The 19,122-nt window shown below is 36.8% G+C and overlaps 1 protein-coding gene across 1 annotated transcript in view; it reads right to left on the bottom strand.

The window, feature by feature from the left end:
• CEP350 (centrosomal protein 350) overlaps positions 1 to 19,122 on the bottom strand; it is a 122,435-nt gene that overhangs the window by 26,638 nt on the left and 76,675 nt on the right. The window contains exons 28-30 of the mRNA XM_065888647.1: positions 8,848 to 9,059; positions 6,392 to 6,536; positions 1,732 to 1,892 (exon numbers count right to left, since the gene is read on the bottom strand). Coding sequence (XP_065744719.1) covers positions 1,732 to 1,892; positions 6,392 to 6,536; positions 8,848 to 9,059 — 518 coding nt within the window. The remainder of the gene's footprint in view (positions 1 to 1,731; positions 1,893 to 6,391; positions 6,537 to 8,847; positions 9,060 to 19,122) is intronic.

The following is a 19,122-nucleotide window of genomic DNA, read 5'->3' as shown; positions in this document are numbered from 1 at the left end:
GTATCCTTCTCTAGATATCCTTCCGGGTGACATACCTATTAATGAACTTTTTGGGCAATGCCATTCAATCTAACAGTATTTCATTTAGCTTTCAATGGCTCCACATGACCTATAGCAGTACTTTTAAATCCTGGGCCCCACCCTAGACCAATTAAATCAAAATCTCTGGAAGTGAGCCTGGATATTTGTATTTTTCAAAAAATCTCCTCAGTTAATTCTAATGTATAGTCAGGTTGAACACTACAGACCTATATAGGATGAAGTCCAAGCTTATCAGTCTGGTTTCTAAGGCCCTGAACATGATCTTTATTTTTAAATTTTGTTCCTCACTACTTTCCAACATGAACTTCTCAGCATGGCCACTGAATCTTAACCACTTTTTCTTACTTCTAAACATATGTGCAAGTTACAATTCCCATTCCCATCTCTGTATTGTGTGCCTGTGTAAACGTCTATCTTCTCCAGATCTGTTAGCAGGTCTATTTTCTATGTGGAAGATAATGTAGTGTAACAGCAGGGGCACAGAATTTGGAATTCGAGCTAGATTAAAATCCTAGTTTTAACACACGTGAGCTGTGTGTCTCTGGATATCATTAATCTCACTAAAACTTAGTTTCCTCATCTGTAAAAGAGGGATAGTAATATCTACACCTTGTTACTTTGAGGATAAAATGAAAAATACGTGTAAAGTAATTAGCTGAGTTTCCAGCACATAAATATGCACCTGATTAATTAATGTAGGAGGACACATGTTTGGTGTTACCACACAAGGATGATTAAAAGAACAGAAATTCTGGCTAAGCATAACAAAGAGCTTTCTAACACTTAGAGCACCTCGAGTCCAACCGATGAAACCAACTGCCTTGAAAATCTGAAATTTGCTATTACTGGAAGTGTCTGGAGAGAAGCTGAATGATCCGGTCAGGCCATGAGAAGGGATTCTTATGATGAGCAGGAAGTTCAGACTGGTTCTATAACAAATGTGGTGTTTAGGAACACTAGGCTGGCAGAATGCATGTAAGCTATAGGGAAGCGACCAGAGGCAGGGACATTTAAGAGGCTATGTAGACAACAGAGGCAAGAGGACATAAGGGCCCCAAATAGCTTGATGGCAGTAGGAATGGAAAGGGACAAGCAAGAAGATTTATGAAAAAAGTATCAATGGGATCTGGTGACTGAATGGATGGGAGAAAACAGAATGAGGAAGACATAAAAACTAGGTTTCCAGACTGGGGTAGGATCAGGGAAGGTTGCTAGAGTTAAGGAAAGTCAAGTTTAGAGTTATTATTTAGAAGCCATTCAAACAGTACAAAGAGTCGTACTAATAAGTCGTGTGGCATGAAACACCACTCCGCTTTAAAAAAAAAAAAAAGGCAGTAACAGTTCCAATAGCTCGGATTATTTATCTAATGGTTCTTTGCTTTAGAGGACACGGATATCAATTTTTCTTTCATAGGCCTAATCTTTCTTCTTTAGAAAAAAACTTATTTTAATACTTTTACTATTTACTTTAATACCTGATATTGTAATATTTAACATTTTAATTTAATATTTAATTTAATCTTTCAAGCAAGAGTTTGTTCAGATTTCTTTTTAAAGTTAGGTTAAAATGTGGTACAAAATTAATATTGAAAAATTCTAATCCATTACTTTATTAACAACACTAAAAACATTTCAGGGTTCACATTTACATTAGCCTTGAAATTAAACCCCTTTCTTCTTATTTCTAACCTCCAATTGTTTGATTAGACTGGCTTCTTGGGCTTTCAGTCTTTCCTTTTGCCTTTTTTTCTGTTCCTTCTTCAGTTGGTCCACAACTGATTTTCTTTTCCGCAGCTCATCCTTCAGGGCTCTGATCCTACCTTCAATGTCACTCTGGTCAGATGTAGTTTCTAGAAGAGATACAGAATCTTTTTATTTAGCTTAAAAATAAAGTTAACTCAGTAACTATTAATAAAAAGCACCAATGTAAAGTCAATCTAACATTTAAAATTTGAGCTTCAGAAAAAAATTATTAGTGATTTGCATCCTTTCTTTTCCCCTAAATCTCTATGGGGAGGGTGGGTGTCTTCCTATCTGTTTTCACTTTCTAATTGCACTATTTGAAACTGCAAATAAATCTCAAGGTACCCTGTTCTTGATAAGATAAGCAGCTGGAAGTTGAAAAACTTTTGGTTAGTGAACTTTGGACATTCTGCAAGGATTTAGTTCCTGGTGACAAGAGAGCCATATTTAACTGTACTTCCTCTTGGTTATTAATAGTAGTTTGATAGTTTTTAAGTCATATTAAAATCAAAGTGGAATTTTAACAGTTTAAATTGATTGTGAGTCATCAGCTGATGTCTTAACATCACATAGAAGGAGAGAGAAAAATTATAAAGAAATATACTCTGCGGTAAGCTTTCTTTGGAAGTTCTTAAAATATTTAAAATAACTGAAATGAAACTAGTTAAATCTTATTTTCTTCCCAATAATTCAGACACATATATACACATAAAGTAGATGTCCAGTCATAGCAAAATAATGAAAAAGACATTTCATTGTAAGTGTCATGCATATCTCATAAAAATAAGTATCATTTAAAAACACTGTTTATTTCACTACACATGGAAATTATATAGAAAAAAAAAAAGACTGTTCCTCACACCTCCTCCCTGAATCACACAATGGTGTCATTTAATGAGTGAGACATTTAATAGTCTTATAAGAGAAATACTATTGTATACAAATCTGAAGACTCAGATGTACATTACAACATTATATCATAAACAATCAGGTTTTTTCAAGCACTTCAGATTAAACTGCATAGAACTAGTCACAGAATTTATTTTAAAAAGATAATAGTCTTTTTTTGCAATGTGATCTAAATATCTGGATTACAAATAATGACATCTAAGTTCCTGCCACTTTTATGTCCTGACTTAAGGTATACTAGGAAGTTATATCCATCTTATACCAGTAGTGGCATCAGACTGAGCCCTTAGCATGGGCAAAGTTTACTACCTAGTGATCAACACTCATAAAATGAAGTAACAATAAAGGCCATTTTCAACTCAGGATCTATTACTAGTAATCGGTAAGGTGTCTGACACTTACCAATTTCTAGAATTGATGTGAAAATTAAATAAGGTATATAAAGCATGTAGCACAGTACCTGGACTACTATTACAGCTCAGTAAATGGTGGTAGTATTAGCACACATAAAACATTTTTATGTAGCCATATTTTATGTAACATATTTTTTGTTTTAAAACTAAAAAAGGTTGTAGAGATGAGATATCAACTGAATATCCTGCTCATGCTTTCTTTTAATTTCTGAAGAAAATAATCAATTGGTTTCAGGGGTAAAAGACTCTGAACCTTAGCGGTAAGCTTTACAGTGATTTAACTGATGATTCTAGTACAATAATTGGGGGTAGGACTGCAGGCTGGGCAAAAAATTATAATCTTTCTAAAATGAAGTATAAACCCATATCTTTGCATCTTCTACAGCTGTGTATTCTTTTAACTGTGTATTCTTTATGTGCTTCCAAAACTTGAGATGTTACTTTGATAAAATTTTATAGGAGACTACTACACTCCCACAGACTTAGTTTCAACTCTGCCCCCAAAAAGTTTATTTTAAATGAATATATTTTAAAAATTGGATGTCAACAGTGAATTTTAAAATAAAAATATCTTTATCATCTATGATTGTGAAGATTTAATAGCAGATGATGAGAAACTTCAAGTTTTAGATGAAAGACCTTGGGAAATGTTTTTATTTTTAAGTACTAAAGAAACGAAAATCCTACAAATGAAGGGTAGAGATTAAGTAAAAGTCTATGAGAGTGAATGGGAATACATTTTATATATGCCCAATCTAGTATTACAACAGTGTTTATCATCAGTAACGTCTAAGAGAATCTCTATAATTTTTTTTTTTTAATCCAAGCGACTTTCTAGATGAATGCATTGTCTTTATGAAATTCTCTCCTACAGGGTTTTTTGGAAGGTGAGGGGACAGGGGAAGTGGCAGGTAAATGATACTTCAGTTTGTTGAAATACATCAAGACAGAATAAGCAGATGGAGACAGAATAACTCAATCAAAAATTAAGTTCGGGGGCTTCCCTGGTGGTGCAGTGGTTGAGAGTCCGCCTGCCGATGCAGGGGACATGGGTTCGTGCCCCAGTCCGGGAAGATCCCACATGCCGCGGAGCGGCTGGGCCCGTGAGCCATGGCCGCTGAGCCTGCGCGTCCGGAGCCTGTGCTCCGCAACGGGAGAGGCCACAACAGTGAGAGGCCCGTGTACCGCAAAAAAAAGAAGAAAAAAAAATTAAGTTTGATTATCTGACACATGCTGACTGTATTAATTTGGTTGATAACAAACAACTCCACCACTTAAGTGAGAAAGGTATTATATAACTCCACATTAAAATTTACCACTTCCATAAATACTGCATATAAATGATGTCATCATGAATAGGTAGATGGCATTATAGGTGAAAAATCTCAGAGCTGTTTTTCTAAAGCTGTTCTTGATTAAATATGTTTTACCAATAAAACAGTATCTTATAAATATTATCATTAATCCTTGTTGCATAACTCATGCAAGGATGGTTAAGATATTATTTTCCATTGCTACAGATAGAAAAGATTATCTAATATGGGAAGGAAACTTAAAGAGAGTCATCAGTATGTAATAGAGCCATGATGAGAATCCATATTTCCAAGTATCAAGTTTATGTCCAGTGACATATTATTCTACTGGCAGTAACTTTTCACCAGAGTACATGAAAGCAAATATATAAAAATGCTAATCACTTGCAACAGATAAGTATGACAGACAGGGACTTCCCTGGTGGTCCAGTGGTAAAGAATCTGCCTTGCAATGCAGGGAACGTGGGTTCAATCCCTGGTCAGGGAACTAAGATCCCACACGCCGCGGGGCAACTAAGCTGTGTGCCACAACTACTGAGCTCATGCGCCTCAACTAGAGCCCGCATGCTGCCAACTACAGAGCCTACACGCTCTGGAACCCGTGCACCACAACTAGAGAAGAGAAAACCTGCATGCCACAACTAGAGAGAAATCTGCACACCACAACTAGAGAGAAGCCCACGCACCGCAATGAAGATACCCCATGTCTCAACAAAGATCCCGCGTGCCGCAACTAAGACCTGACACACCTCAAAATAAATAAACAATAAATAAATCTTTAAAAAAACAATTTAAATATGACAGACAACATTCTTCAACTTTAATTACTGGCTTGATCCAGTAATTCCATTTCTAAGAATTTATTCCTACTGAAATATTCAACAGGGATCTATATAAATGAAGATGTTCATTACAGCATTATTTGAAATATTGAAAAATTTGAGAAAACCTACATGACTATCACTAGGGAAATGGTTAAATAAATTATGGTATACCTACCCTTTGAAATATTATGCAGTTATTCAAGGAATAAAGGAGATCTATAAATATGGGCATGCGGAAAAAATCCATGATTTATTACTGCTTAAAACATTGAAAACAAAGGGGGTACAGAATAGAATCAAAGATCAAAAAATGAATAGTATTTTTCACTTTTCCTTTACTGAATGTCTACTCTCAAAAGAAAACTGAAAATGAACTCAAAAGACATACACTCAACATGGTATTAATCTTCCTCAGAATCCTACATAAACCAAGTATTGTCTGTCTGGATATGCCTCCCACGATCAATGCCTTGAATCAAGTCTTCTAGAGTAAAGGCTGTTTATTCTTTCGTAATCTATATGCCACAGAGATTTACAGTATGATAGAGGTTATGGGAAAACAGATAATGCTCTCCACTGCCATGTGCAGTCTCTTCTCTACTTTTCCTCCCTTTAGTCTTATGCTACCCTGCTCTACCACCTCCTATTTCTCCTCACTGTCATCATTAAATCATTCAAGAAACATTTAATAAATACCTACTATGTGCAATGCAAAGTACCTGCTAGGGCCTGGTGCTACAACTGTTAAAACATAGGACTTTCCTTTGCAGAAGTCTATATTCTAGTAGGGGAAACCTGCTGTGTAAAGTTTGATTACAATTTATGTGTTGCCTGGTACAACAAGTTGAAGAGCAGAGCACTATGGGAACACATAAGCAGTGCCTGACACACACCAAAAATTCAAAGAATGTGTGATGAATAAATGACTATTAACATCCAAGAATATAACAATTTATCATATTGGTGTAATTAGGGACATAATTATCAATGAAAAGCAAAGAATTATGCGATTTAGTCTTGGCAAGAAAAAAGTCTTTACAAATGAAACAAAGAATAACATTTTACCAGCCATACAGTTAGACAAAGCTTATTAAAGAGGAATTCAAATATAGTGCAAAGAAAACTAACTCCTCCTTGTTAGTCTTACCTGACTGTGTCATAGATAATGACTCATCTGACCAACTATAACAGTGTTGATGGGACTTGACGGGTAGACGACATTGTCCTCCAGTTCTATGACTTCCTTTGCTAGACTCCTGCTTTGACACAGATGTGCAGCTTTTAGGAGGTGACTGTTCAAACAGAAAATCAAATGGGAACCGTTTTGTGATACAGTTGTAAAATTCTATTTAAAATTCAAGATACGAACCAGTTGAAGATAATATTTACAAAGAGTTTTAAATAACTTTATGAAATAAAAAGTGAAAAAAGTTTGCAAAATATACTAAGGATAAGATCTTGACTTTTTTAAAGGTAGAGAAAAAAGTTATAAAAAAAGCATGCTTTTAAAAAATGTTTATAATAAATTATGAGTGGCTACTGAATCAGTGATACTTACCCCCTTATTCGTTTTAACTTTAAAAATACTAAATATGGGGGTGCAGCTATCTCTTCGACATAGTAATTTCACTTCCTTCAGATATATATCCAGAACTGAATTTGCTGGATCATACGGTAGGTCTTCATCAACAGATGAATGGATAAAGAAAATATGACATACACACACACACAAACACACACACATGCACACACACAAATACTATTCAGCCATTAAAAAACCCAAACAAACCAGAAATCCTGTCATCTGAGACAACACGGATGGATCTTGAGGGCACTGTACTAAGTGAAATAAGTCAGAGAGAGAAAGACAAATACTATATGATCTCACTTACATGTGGAATCTAAACAAACCCAAACTCATAGAAAAAGAGATCAGACTTGTGGTCACCAGAGGTGGGGGTGGAGAGGTGGGGGAACTGGGTGAAGCTGGTCGAAAAGTATAAGCTTCCAGTTATAAGACATATAGGTACTGGGGATGTAATGTACAACATGATGACTATAGTTAACACTGCTATATGGTATATTTGAAAGGTGCTAAAAGAGTAGATCCTAAAAGTTCTCATCACAAGGAAAAAAACTTTTTGTAACTATATGAGGTGATGGATATTAACTAAACTTATTGTGGTAATCATTTCACAATATATATATATGTCAAGTTATTATGCTGTACACCTTTAACTCACACAGTGCTGTGTGTCAACTGCATGTCAATAAAACTGAAACAAAATTTAAATATACTAATGTACTGCTTTTATGGAAGGAAAGAAGGAGAAATGGAAGCGGGAAGGGAAGAAAAAGAGCATAAGAAGACTGCCCAAATGAGATTATTTATTACAAAGGGTGTAATTTCTACCTTGATATCAAGTGGAAGTGAGAATGTCTGATTCGATTCCTAGCTATCACCACTTCCTATCCCTGTGACTATGGGCAAGTTTCTTAGCCTGCTAAGCTCCAGAGTGGGGCTTAAAATCTAAAGAATTGTTGTGAGGATAATCTACATAAGGCATTCAGAATACTACCTGGCACTTGGTAAGTAAACACTCAATAAATATTACTTCTTAATATAGAAGTGACTTTAAGACACACTGAATTTAGGTGGATTCTTTTTTTTAAACACAAAGAGGCTTTAACAATGTTTGTGTTCACTTATAATATTTAATATTGTTATGCTATAAAAAGAAACAAAATTGAACTATTTGTATTGAGGTGGATGGACCTAGAGTCTGTCATACAGAGTGAAGTAAGTCAGAAAGAGAAAAACAAATACCGTATGCTAACACATATATATGGAATCTAAAAAAAAAAAAAAATGGTTCTGATGAACCCAGGGGCAGGACAGGAATAAAGACACAGATGTAGAGAATGGACTTGAGGACACGGGGAGGGGGAAGGATAAGCTGGGTCGAAGTGAGAGAGTAGCACTGACATATATACACTACTACATGTAAAAGAGATAGCTAGTGGGAAGCAGCTGCATAGCACAGGGAGATCAGCTCAGTGTTTTGTGACCACCTAGAGGGGTGGGATAGGGAGCGTGGGAGGGAGGGAGACGCAAGCGGGAAGAGATATGGGAACATATATATATATATAAAACATTCATTTTGTTGTGAAGCAGAAACTAACACACCATTGTAAAGCAATTATACTCCTATAAAGATGTTAAAAAAAAAAAAAGAAAAGGCACACTGGTGTGGTTTAAGGTCTTATTGTTTCTATTACATGACAAAACAGACTATAATAAGAACTTCTATTGTCTCACATATTATCTTTATTAAAAACTTTAGAAGTTCCTATCCCCTAAATATTAAAAACTTCACAGCATATAATTTTATAACTGCCCCTAAAGCTAAAATTCATATATTTATAAATCTTTAGGAGTCAAGGAAAAGCTTTATTTCTACTCAAATGTCATATAGTATATGTTACAGGTATGGGTGATAGTCAATGCTGTCCTTAATAGCAAGAATATAACTGTTAATAATATACCTTTCAGGCAGTTTTTTTTCTAAAGAAGCTTTAAGATATAAATATATATTAACTTACATGTTTACTAGGTGAGGTAGAAGATTCCAGTTCTTGTGAAAAAACCATTTCTTCAGTAAGTATACTGTGATCTGGACTTCCAGGCTGCTCCTGAACTATAGATTCAGATGGTATATATTCAACAGCAGGGCTGCCCAATTCTTCTGGAATAGAGCTTTCACTGTGTAGATGAGAGTACGAAGGTATTGGAGATTCTGTTTCACTCACTATTTCTAGAAGAGGGTGAAAGCAAGAAAAAGTACACAATCTTGGTCAAGGGACATGTTCATCTGTTAAACTTCACATTTGTTTTTAGCATAATTTCATTAGTTGCATTTAGATATAATTTTTAATCCCACCACTTAGTGAATCACATTTACTATAATATCCATTAGTCTAAGAATTTTGGCTGATGCAAACTGAGAGAAGATATCTGTAACATATAATCAGCAATGATAATGACTGACAACCTGAATGTAAAGATGCACAGCAATTACAACTCATATATTCATTTAGAAATGGAATTAATCCAACCACTTCGGAAAGAAATTTGGGAGTATTTGGCAAAGATGAAAACATTCTATGATCTAGCAATTCCACTTCTAGGTATAAATCCTAGATAAATCTTGTATATATGCAGCAGGAAACATGTACATGGTTACTAGTAGTATTGTTATAATAGTCAAAAACTAAGTAAAATAAGTAAATTGTGGTATATTTATAAACTGAAATGCTACACAGCAATAAAAATGAATGAACTGCATGCACTGATGGAGATATATTATGAATTTTACTCAGCACTTTCAGAACTTGTAGCACTGACTTGCCTCTGGAATTTCCTATCCATTGTGGCCCCTCCTCTAAAAAAACAAATACTTTTGACACTTAACATAAAATTCTTGACATTATACTTGTCTAACCTTAAGAATGTACACTGCTTTCCTTCTTTATCACTATGGATACAATGTTCCACAAAGATTAGGTTATATCACAGTTTGGGTCAATACTGATAACATTTGGTATACTCAATTCCAAAAGTATCACTGAAGACTTCGGGCCTGAAATCCATAAAATAAGTTTATTTAGCAAAAGAAATACCTATATCCCAAAGAATGTTTTACTTCAATAAACAAGGATGACCTAACATCTAAAAGCATTTCAGTTAAAAATTTTAAAAGATGTCTTTTTGGAGGGCAATTGCCCCGCCCACTTGGGCAGAGGGAGCCTGTTGAGCTCCCAGGCCGGTCCCCTGTCCTCCAAAGTCCCCCTCCAGGCCACGTAGGTCCTTGGGGGCATAGGAGGGAACGCAGGGAGATCAGGAAAGTCAGCAGGGAGGCACCCTCCCAGATTGGAGGAGCAGGAGAGGACAGGACAGTGTGTGCCCCACGCACTTGAGCCCAGGAAGCCTGCTGCGCTCCCAGGGAGGTACCCTGCCCTCTGAGACCAGGGGTGGGGGGCACACCTGGGTCCCTTCTGTTCCTTGAGCCTAAGCCCCAACCGCCACAGCCCCCAGGGCCTTTTCCAGCCCTGTGGGTCCTGAGCATTGGCCCCGCCCACCACCCAAACCTTGCCTTTGCTTAGGCCCCGCCCTCCACAGCCAAGGCCTTCCTCCCCCCGACTCCATCCCCTTTTCTTTTCTCTCTTCTTTTTTACTATTGTGGTACTGATATACCTTCCAGGTGCTGATTCATCTATATTTTTATTTTTATATTCTTCCTAACATATCTGTTAGTTTCCTAGTCTAACTTTATTTTTTACTTTGTTACTGTTCTTTTTTTTTTTTTTGCTGCCCCAGGCGGCTTGTGGGATCTTGGTTCATGAGCCCAGGGTTGGGCCTAAGCTCTTGCGGTGGGAGATTTGAGTCTGAACCATTGAACTAACAGAGAACCTCAGACCCTAGGGAATATTCATCAGAGTGAGGTCTCACAGAGCTCCTCATCTCAGCACCAAGACCCAGCTCTACCCAACAGCCTACAAACTCCAGTGTTGGAAGCCTCAGGCCAAACAACCATTAAGACAGGAACACAATCCCACTCATTAAAATAAAAATTAAAAAAAAAAAGGAGATGGGAAGAAAATATGTCACAGATGAAGGAGCAAGGTAAAAACCTACAAAACCAAATAAATGAAGAGGAAATAGGCAATCTACCTAAGAAAGAATTCAGAGTAACGACAGTAAAGATGATCCAGAATCTCAGAAATAGAATGGAGGCACGGATTGAGAAAATACAAGAAATGTTTAACAAAGATCTAGAAGAACTAAAGAACAAACAGAGGTGAACAACACAATAACTGAAATGAAAAATACACTAGAAGGAATCAATAACAGAATAACTGAGGCAGAAGAATGAATAAGTGAGCTGGAAGACAAAATGGTGGAAGTAACTACCAGGGAGCAGAATAAAGAAAAAAGAATGAAAAGAATTGAAGACAATCTCAGAGACCTCTGGGACAACACTAAATGTACCAACGTTCGAATTATAGGGGTCCCAGAAGAAGAAGAGAAAAAGGAAGAGTCTGAGAAAATATTTGAAGAGATTATAGTTGAAAACTTCCCTAACATGGGAAAGGAAATAGTCACTCAAGTCCAGGAAGCACAGAGAGTACCATTCAGGATAAACCCTAGGAAAAACACACCAAGACACATATTAATCAAACTAACAAAAATTAAATTCAAAGAAAAAATTTTAAAAGCAGTGAGGGAAAAACAAAAAATAACATACAAAGGAAACCCCATAAGGTTATCAGCTGATTTTTCAGCAGAAACTCTGCAGGCCAGAAGCGAGTGGCAGGACATACTTAAAGTGATGAAAGAAAAACCTACAACCAAGATTACTCTACCCAGCAAGGATCTCATTCAGATTCGATGGAAAAATCAAAAGCTTTTCAGACAAGCAAAAGCTAAGAGAATTCAGCACCACCAAACCAGCTTTACAACAAATGCTAAAGAAACCTCTCTAAGTGGGAAACACAAGAGAAGAAAAAGACCCACAAAAGCAAACCCAAAACAATGAAGAAAATGGTAATAGGAACATACACATCGATAATAACCTGGAATGTAAATGGATTAAATGCCCCAACTAAAAGATCCAGACTGGCTGAATGGATACAAAACAATAAGAGCCATATATATGCTGTCTACAAGAGACCCACTTCAGACCTAGGGACACACACAGACTGAAAGTGAAGAGATGGAAAAAGATATTCCATGCAAATGGAAATCAAAAGAAAGCTGGAGTAGCAATACTTGTATGAGATAAAGTAGACTTTAAAATAAAGACTGCTACAAGAGATAAGGAGAGACACTACATCATGATCAAAGTATCAATCCAAGAAGAAGATATAATAATTATAAATGTTTATGCACCCAACATAGGAGCAGCTCAATAAATAAGGCAAATGCTAACAACCATGAAAGGAGAAATTGACAGTAACACAATAATAGTAGGGGACTTTAACACCCTGCTTACACCAATGGACAGATCATCCAAATAGAAAATAGATAAGGAAACACACGCTTTAAATGACACAACAGACCAGATAGATCTAACTGATATTTATAGAACATTCCACTCCAAAGTGGCAGAATACACTTTCTTCTCAAGTGCACATGGAACATTCTCCAGGATAGATCACATCTTGGGTCACAAATCAAGCCTCGGAAAATTTAAGAAAACTGAAATCGTATCAAGCATCTTTTCTGACTGCAATGCTATGAGATTGGAAATCAATTACAGGAAAAATACTGTAAAAAACACAAGTACATGGAGGCTAAATAGTGTGCTACTAAATAACCAAGAGATCACTGAAGAAATCAAAGAAGAAATTAAAAAATACATAGAAACAAATGACAATGAAAACATGACGACCCAAAACCTATGGGACACAGCAAAAGCAGTTCTAAGAGGGAAGTTTATAGCAATACAATCTCACCTCAAGAAACAAATATCTCAAATAAACAATCTAACCCTACACTTAAAACAACTAGAGAAAGAAAAATAAAGAAAACCCAAAGTCAGTAGAAAGAAAGAGATTCATAAAGATCAGAGCAGAAATAAATGAAACACAAACGAAGGAAACAAGAGCAAAGATCAATAAAACTAAAAGTTGGTTCTTTAAGAAGATAAACAAAACTGATAAACCCTTAGCCAGCCTCATGAAGAAAAAAAGGGAGAGGATGTAAATCAATAAAATTAGAAATGAAAAAGGAGAAATCACAACTGACACTGCAGAAATACAAAGGATTATAAGAGACTACTCCAAACAACTATATGCCAATGAAATGGAGAACCATGAAGAAATGGACAAATTCTTGGAAAGGTACAATTTTCCTAGACTGAACCAGGAAGAATTAGAAAATATAAACAGACCTATCACAAGTAATGAAATTGAAACCATAATTAAAAGTCTTCCAGCAAACAAAAGTCCAGGACCAGATGGCTTCACAGGCGAATTCTATCAAACATTTAGAGAACAGCTAACACTGATCCTTCTCAAACTCTTCCAAAAAATTGCAGAGGGAGAAACACTCCCAAATTCATTCTACGAAGCCACAACCACCCTGATACCAAAACCAGAAAAAGATATCACAAGAAAAGAAAATTCAACATCACTGATGAACATAGATGCAAAAATCCTGAACAAAATACTAGCAAACAGAATCCAACAGCACACTGAAAGGATCATACACCATGATCAAGTGGGATTTATCCCAGGGATGCAAGGATTCTTCAATATACACAAATCAATCAATGTGATACACCACATTACCAAATTAAGGAATAAAAACCATATGATCATCTCAATAGACGCAGAAAAAGCTTGTGACAAAATTCAACACTCATTTATGATAAAAACTCACCAGAAAATGGGCATAGAGGGAACATATCTCAACATAATGAAGGCCATATATGACAAACCCACAGCAAACATCATACTCAATGGTGAAAAACTGAAAGCATTTCCACTAAGATCAGGAACAAGACAAGGATGACCACGCTCGCCACTCTTATTCAACATAGTTTTGGAAGTCCTACCCACAGCAATCAGAGAAGAAAAAGAAATAAAAGGAATACAAATTGGAAAAGAAGTAAAACTGTCACTGTTTGACGATGACATAATACTATACGTAGAAAATCCTAAAGATGCCACCAGAAAACTACTAGAACTAATCAATGAATTTGGTAAGGTTGTAGGACACAAAATTAATGCACAGAAATATCTGGCATTCTTATCACCAACAACGAAAAATCAGAAAGAGAAATTAAGGAAACACTCCCATTTGCCACTGCAACAAAAAGAATAAAATACCTAGGAATAAACCGGCCTAAGGAGGCAAAAGACCTGTACTCAGAAAACTATAAAACACTGATGAAAGAAATCAAAGATGACATAAACAGATGGAGAAACATACCATGTTCTTGTATTGGAAGAATCAATAATGTGAAAATGACTATACTACCCAAAGCAATCTACAGATGCAGTGCAATCTCTATCAAACTACCAATGGCATTCTTCACAGAATTAGAACAAAAAAATTTTACAATTCGCATGGAAATACAAAAGACTCTGAATAGCCAAAGCAATCTTGAGAAAGAAAAATGGAGCTGGAGGCATAAGGCTCCCCAACTTCAAACTATACCACAAAGCTACAGTAGTCAAGACAGTATGGCGCTGGCACAAAAACAGAAATAATCAATGGTACAGGATAGAATGCCCAGAGATAAACCCACGCACATATGGGCACCTAATTTACGACAAAGGAGGCAAGAACATACAATGGAGAAAAGACAGCCTCTTCAATAAGTGGTGCTGGGAGAACTGGACAGCTACAGGTAAAAGAATGAAATGAAAACACTACCTAACACCATGCACAAAAATAAACTCCAAATTGATTAAAGACTTAAATGTAATACCAGACACTATAAAACTCTTAAAGAAAAACATAGGAAAAACACTCTTTGACATAAACCACAACAAGATCTTTTTTGACCCACCTCCTAGAGTAACGGAAATAAAAACAAAAATAAACAAATGGCACTTAAACTTAAAAGCTTTTGCACAGCAAAGGAAACCATAAACAAGACAAAAAGACAACCCTCAGAATGGGAGAAAATTTTGCAAATGAAACAACAGACAAAGGATTAATCTCCAAAATATACAAACAGCTCATGGAGCTCAATATCAAAAAAACAAACAATCCAGTTAAAAGATGGGCAGAAGGGGCCTCCCTGGTGGTGCAGTGGTTGAGAATCTGCCTGCCAATGCAGGGGACACGGGTTCAAGCCCTGGTCTGGGAAGATCCCACATGCCGCGGAGCAACTGGGCCCGTGAGCCACAACTACTGAGCCTGTGCGTCTGGAGCCTGTGCTCCGCAACAAGAGAGGCCGCGATAGTGAGAGGCCCACGCACTGTGATGAAGAGTGGCCCCCGCTCGCCACAACTAGAGAAAGCCCTCGTGCAGAAACGAAGACCCAACACAGTTAAAAATGAATAAATAAATAAATAAATTTATATTTTAAAAAGTCTGAAAATTAATGAAACATTCATTTCTAAAAAAAAAAGGGCAGAAGACCTAAATAGACATCTCACCAAGGAAGACATACAGATGGCCAAGAGGCACATGAAAAGATGCTCAACATCACTAATTATTAGAGAAATGCAAATCAAAACTACAATGAGGTATCACCTCACACCAGTTAGAATGGCCATCATCAAAAAATCTAGAAACAATAAATGTTGGAAAGGGTGTGGTGAAAAGGGAACCCTCCTGCACTGTTGGTGGGAATGTAAATTGATACAACCACTATGGAAAACAGTATGGAGGTTCCTTAAAAAACTACAAATAGAACTACCACACGACCCAGCAATCCTACCACTGGGCATATACCCTGAGAAAACCATAATTAAAAAAGAGACATGTACCACAATGTTCACTGCAGCACTATTTACAATAGCCAGGACATGGAACCAACCTAAAGGTCCATGGACAGATGAATGGATAAAGAAGATGTGGCACATATATACAATGGAATATTACTCAGCCATAAAAAGAAATGAAATTGAGTTATTTGTAGTGAGGTGGATGGACCTAGAGTCTGTCATACAGAATGAAGTAAGTCAGAAAGAGAAAAACAAATACCGTATGCTAACGCATATATATGGAATCCAAAACCAAAACAAAACAAGGAACTAATGAACCTAGATGCAGGGCAGGAATAAAGAGGCAGAGGTAGAAAATGGACTTGAGGACATGGAGTGGGAGGGTGAAACTGGGGCAAAGTGAAAGTAGCATTGACATACATACACTACCGAATGTAAAATAGTTGGCTGGCAGGAAGCAGCCGCATAGCACAGGGAGATCAGCTTGGTGCTTTGTAATGACCTAGGGGGTGGGATAGGGAAGGGGGTAGGGAGGCTCAAGAGGGAAGGGACATGTGTATGCATATGGCTGATTTGCTTTGTTGTGCAACAGAAACTAACACAGTATTGTGAAGCAATTATACTCCAATAAAGATCTATTAAAAAAGTGATACATTTTTACATTGTGAATGAGTAGTATAATCAGAATGGTTGAATAAATAAGGAAGAAATTTTTAAAATCCTCAAGGATATTCATCTACTCCAAGATAGAATGTGGGTAAAATTTTAAATGGCTTAAAAAATGATTTTAGGTAGTAGGGAAGAGAAGAATCCTCTACATTCCTGCTTTATACCCCTTAACATATTTTAATTTTATTCAATAAGTAACATATACCGATTTTAAAAGTTCAGACAGTATAAAAGTTGTATAAAGAAGAAAATGAATGTACCACCACCTCCTGAGAGAGAACCACTGAAGAAGCTTCTCCAATCTGATGTCTTTGTGGAAGAATTCATTTTGGAAATCTTCATTTTTGGCCCTTGACCTTATTTTTGAAATTATAAAAGTAGTACATGAATGTAGTTGAAAAAACCCAACAAAACAAAACTTCAAATAGTATAGAAGGACGTAAAGTGATTATTTCACATGATCCTCTCCAACCACTTTCAGCTGTCCAATTTCCACACCTCAAAGTAAACCACTGGCAGTCAGGTATGATTGGTGTGTGTCTTTCCAGACCTCTTCCTATACTTCCTGACTTTTAAAAAATTTATTCTTTTAAAATTGTGGTTAAAAAAAAAAAAAAAGGGATTTCCCTGGTGGTCCAATGGTTAGGACTTGGTGCTTTAACTGCTGTGGGTCCAGGTTCAATACCTGGTTGGGGAACTAAGATCCTCACAAGCCACGCAGCCAAAAAAAAAAAAAAAAAAAAATTGTGGTAAAATACATATACATAAAATTGACCATCTGGATCCTTTTTTTTTTTGCAGGGGGCTGCGTTGAATCTTCATTGATGTGCACAGGCTTTCTCTACTTGCGGCACATGGGCTTCTCATTGTGGTCGTTTCTCTTGTTGCAGAGCACGGGCTCTAGATGCACAGGCTTCAGTAGTTGCAGCATGTGGGTTCAGTAGTTGCAGCACGCAGGCCCTAGTGTGCGTGCAGGCTTCAGTAGTTGCGGTGCGCGGGCTCTAGAGCACAGGCTCAGTAGTTGTGGCACATGGGCTTAGTTGCCCCACGGCATGTGGGATCTTCCACGACCAGGGATCAAACTCATGTCCCCTGTACTGGCAGGTGGATTCTTAACCACTGTGCCCCCAGGGAAGTCCCTGGATCACTTTTAAGTATACAGTTCAGTGGCATAAAGTACATTCACACTGTTGTGGTTGTATGACCATCACTTCCGTCCATCTCCAGAACTTTTTCACCTTCCCAAACTGAAACTCTGTACTCATTAAATAACTCCCCATTCTCTTCTCTCCTTAACCCCAGCATCAACCATTCTACTTTCTGTCTCCATGAATTTGTACTCAGGTACCTCATATAAGTGGAATCATACAATATGTGCCCTTTTATGATTGGCTTACTTCACTTAACATGTCTTCAAGGTTCATCCATGTTAGTACATGTTTCAGAATTTCCTTCCTTTTTAAGGCTAAATAATATTCTACTGTATGTATATACCACGTTTTGTTTATCCATTCATCTGTTCCTAGAAACTTGGGTTTTCATCTTTAGGCTATTGTGAATAATACTGCTATAAACATGGGTGTACAAATATCTCTTTGAGAACTTGTTTTCAATTCTTTTTGATATATACCCAGAAGTGGAAATTCTAAATCATATAGTAATTCTATTCTTAATTTTTTGAGGCACTGCTTTACTATTTCCATAGCAGTTACAACTATTTTACATTCCCACCAGCACTGCACAAGGGTTCCAATTTCTCCAAATCCTCATCAACATTTTTTTCTTCTGTCTTTTTTGATAACAGCCATCCTAAGAGATGTGAGGTAATATTTCACTGTATCCCTGACTTCTGAAGACAGAGTTACATGTCAGTAGGAGTCTAGCAACATCCGTACGCTTTTTAAAAAATATGGGCTATAGCAGTCAACCTTCAGCACTTCTTTTAAAATATACCCTATATAATGTGACATAAAACAAAATGGAAGAAACACCAAAACTTTTTAAAATGTATAATCTGCAGGTGTTGTCCAATACAGTAGCCATCAGCCTCACGTTGCTACTTAAATATTAAAATTAAATAAATTCAGTTTCTTAGTTCTACTAGACAAATTTCAAGTGTTTAGTAGCCATTGAAAAAAATCAGGCTTTGGAAAAAAGTCTCGGAGTTCTTTCCTGAACAATATTTTACAATGCTTTATGAAAGAAAGGTATATGGCTTAAATAAACTCCTTAACAATGGACATGTCATGTTTCTTGGAGCCCAAGCTTATTTTTAATCCCTCACTGATATCTGATAAATTTCCTGCCACATGAGTTCTTGTCACCCAAGACAGAACCCAGAAAATGAAATTTCCAGCCTTCCTTGCTGGGCATTGGAACTTAGGCATTGAAATCTGGTGTCTCCAATCTGATGTCCCTGTAGAAGACTTCATTTTAAAATTGAGTATCCTGAAGAAGGCGGCTCCATGTGGACTCTAATTTAGGTGGCTTTTGGTAGTGACAGTGGATTTCTCAGTGGTTGCAAAATTGAGTCTCTGGTGCAGAAGTGGTATGAGTGGGGAAATGATACAAAATAGCAGTTTTCTTTTTTTTTTTTTTTTTTTGGAGGAAAAAGAAAGGGTGGCTTTATTCTTTGCCAGGCAAAGAGGGAAAACCAAAACAGCAGTTTCCTTCAGGGCTCTGCTGAGTAGCTGCTAGAGCAGTTTTCTCAGCAGGCCAGTTTGTGGTGTGGTTTTAGCACTGCTC

This window comes from Phocoena phocoena, chromosome 1 (assembly GCF_963924675.1).
Source record: "Phocoena phocoena chromosome 1, mPhoPho1.1, whole genome shotgun sequence".
Lineage (NCBI taxonomy): Eukaryota > Metazoa > Chordata > Mammalia > Artiodactyla > Phocoenidae > Phocoena > Phocoena phocoena.
This window is presented reverse-complemented; position numbering and strand designations above follow the sequence as displayed.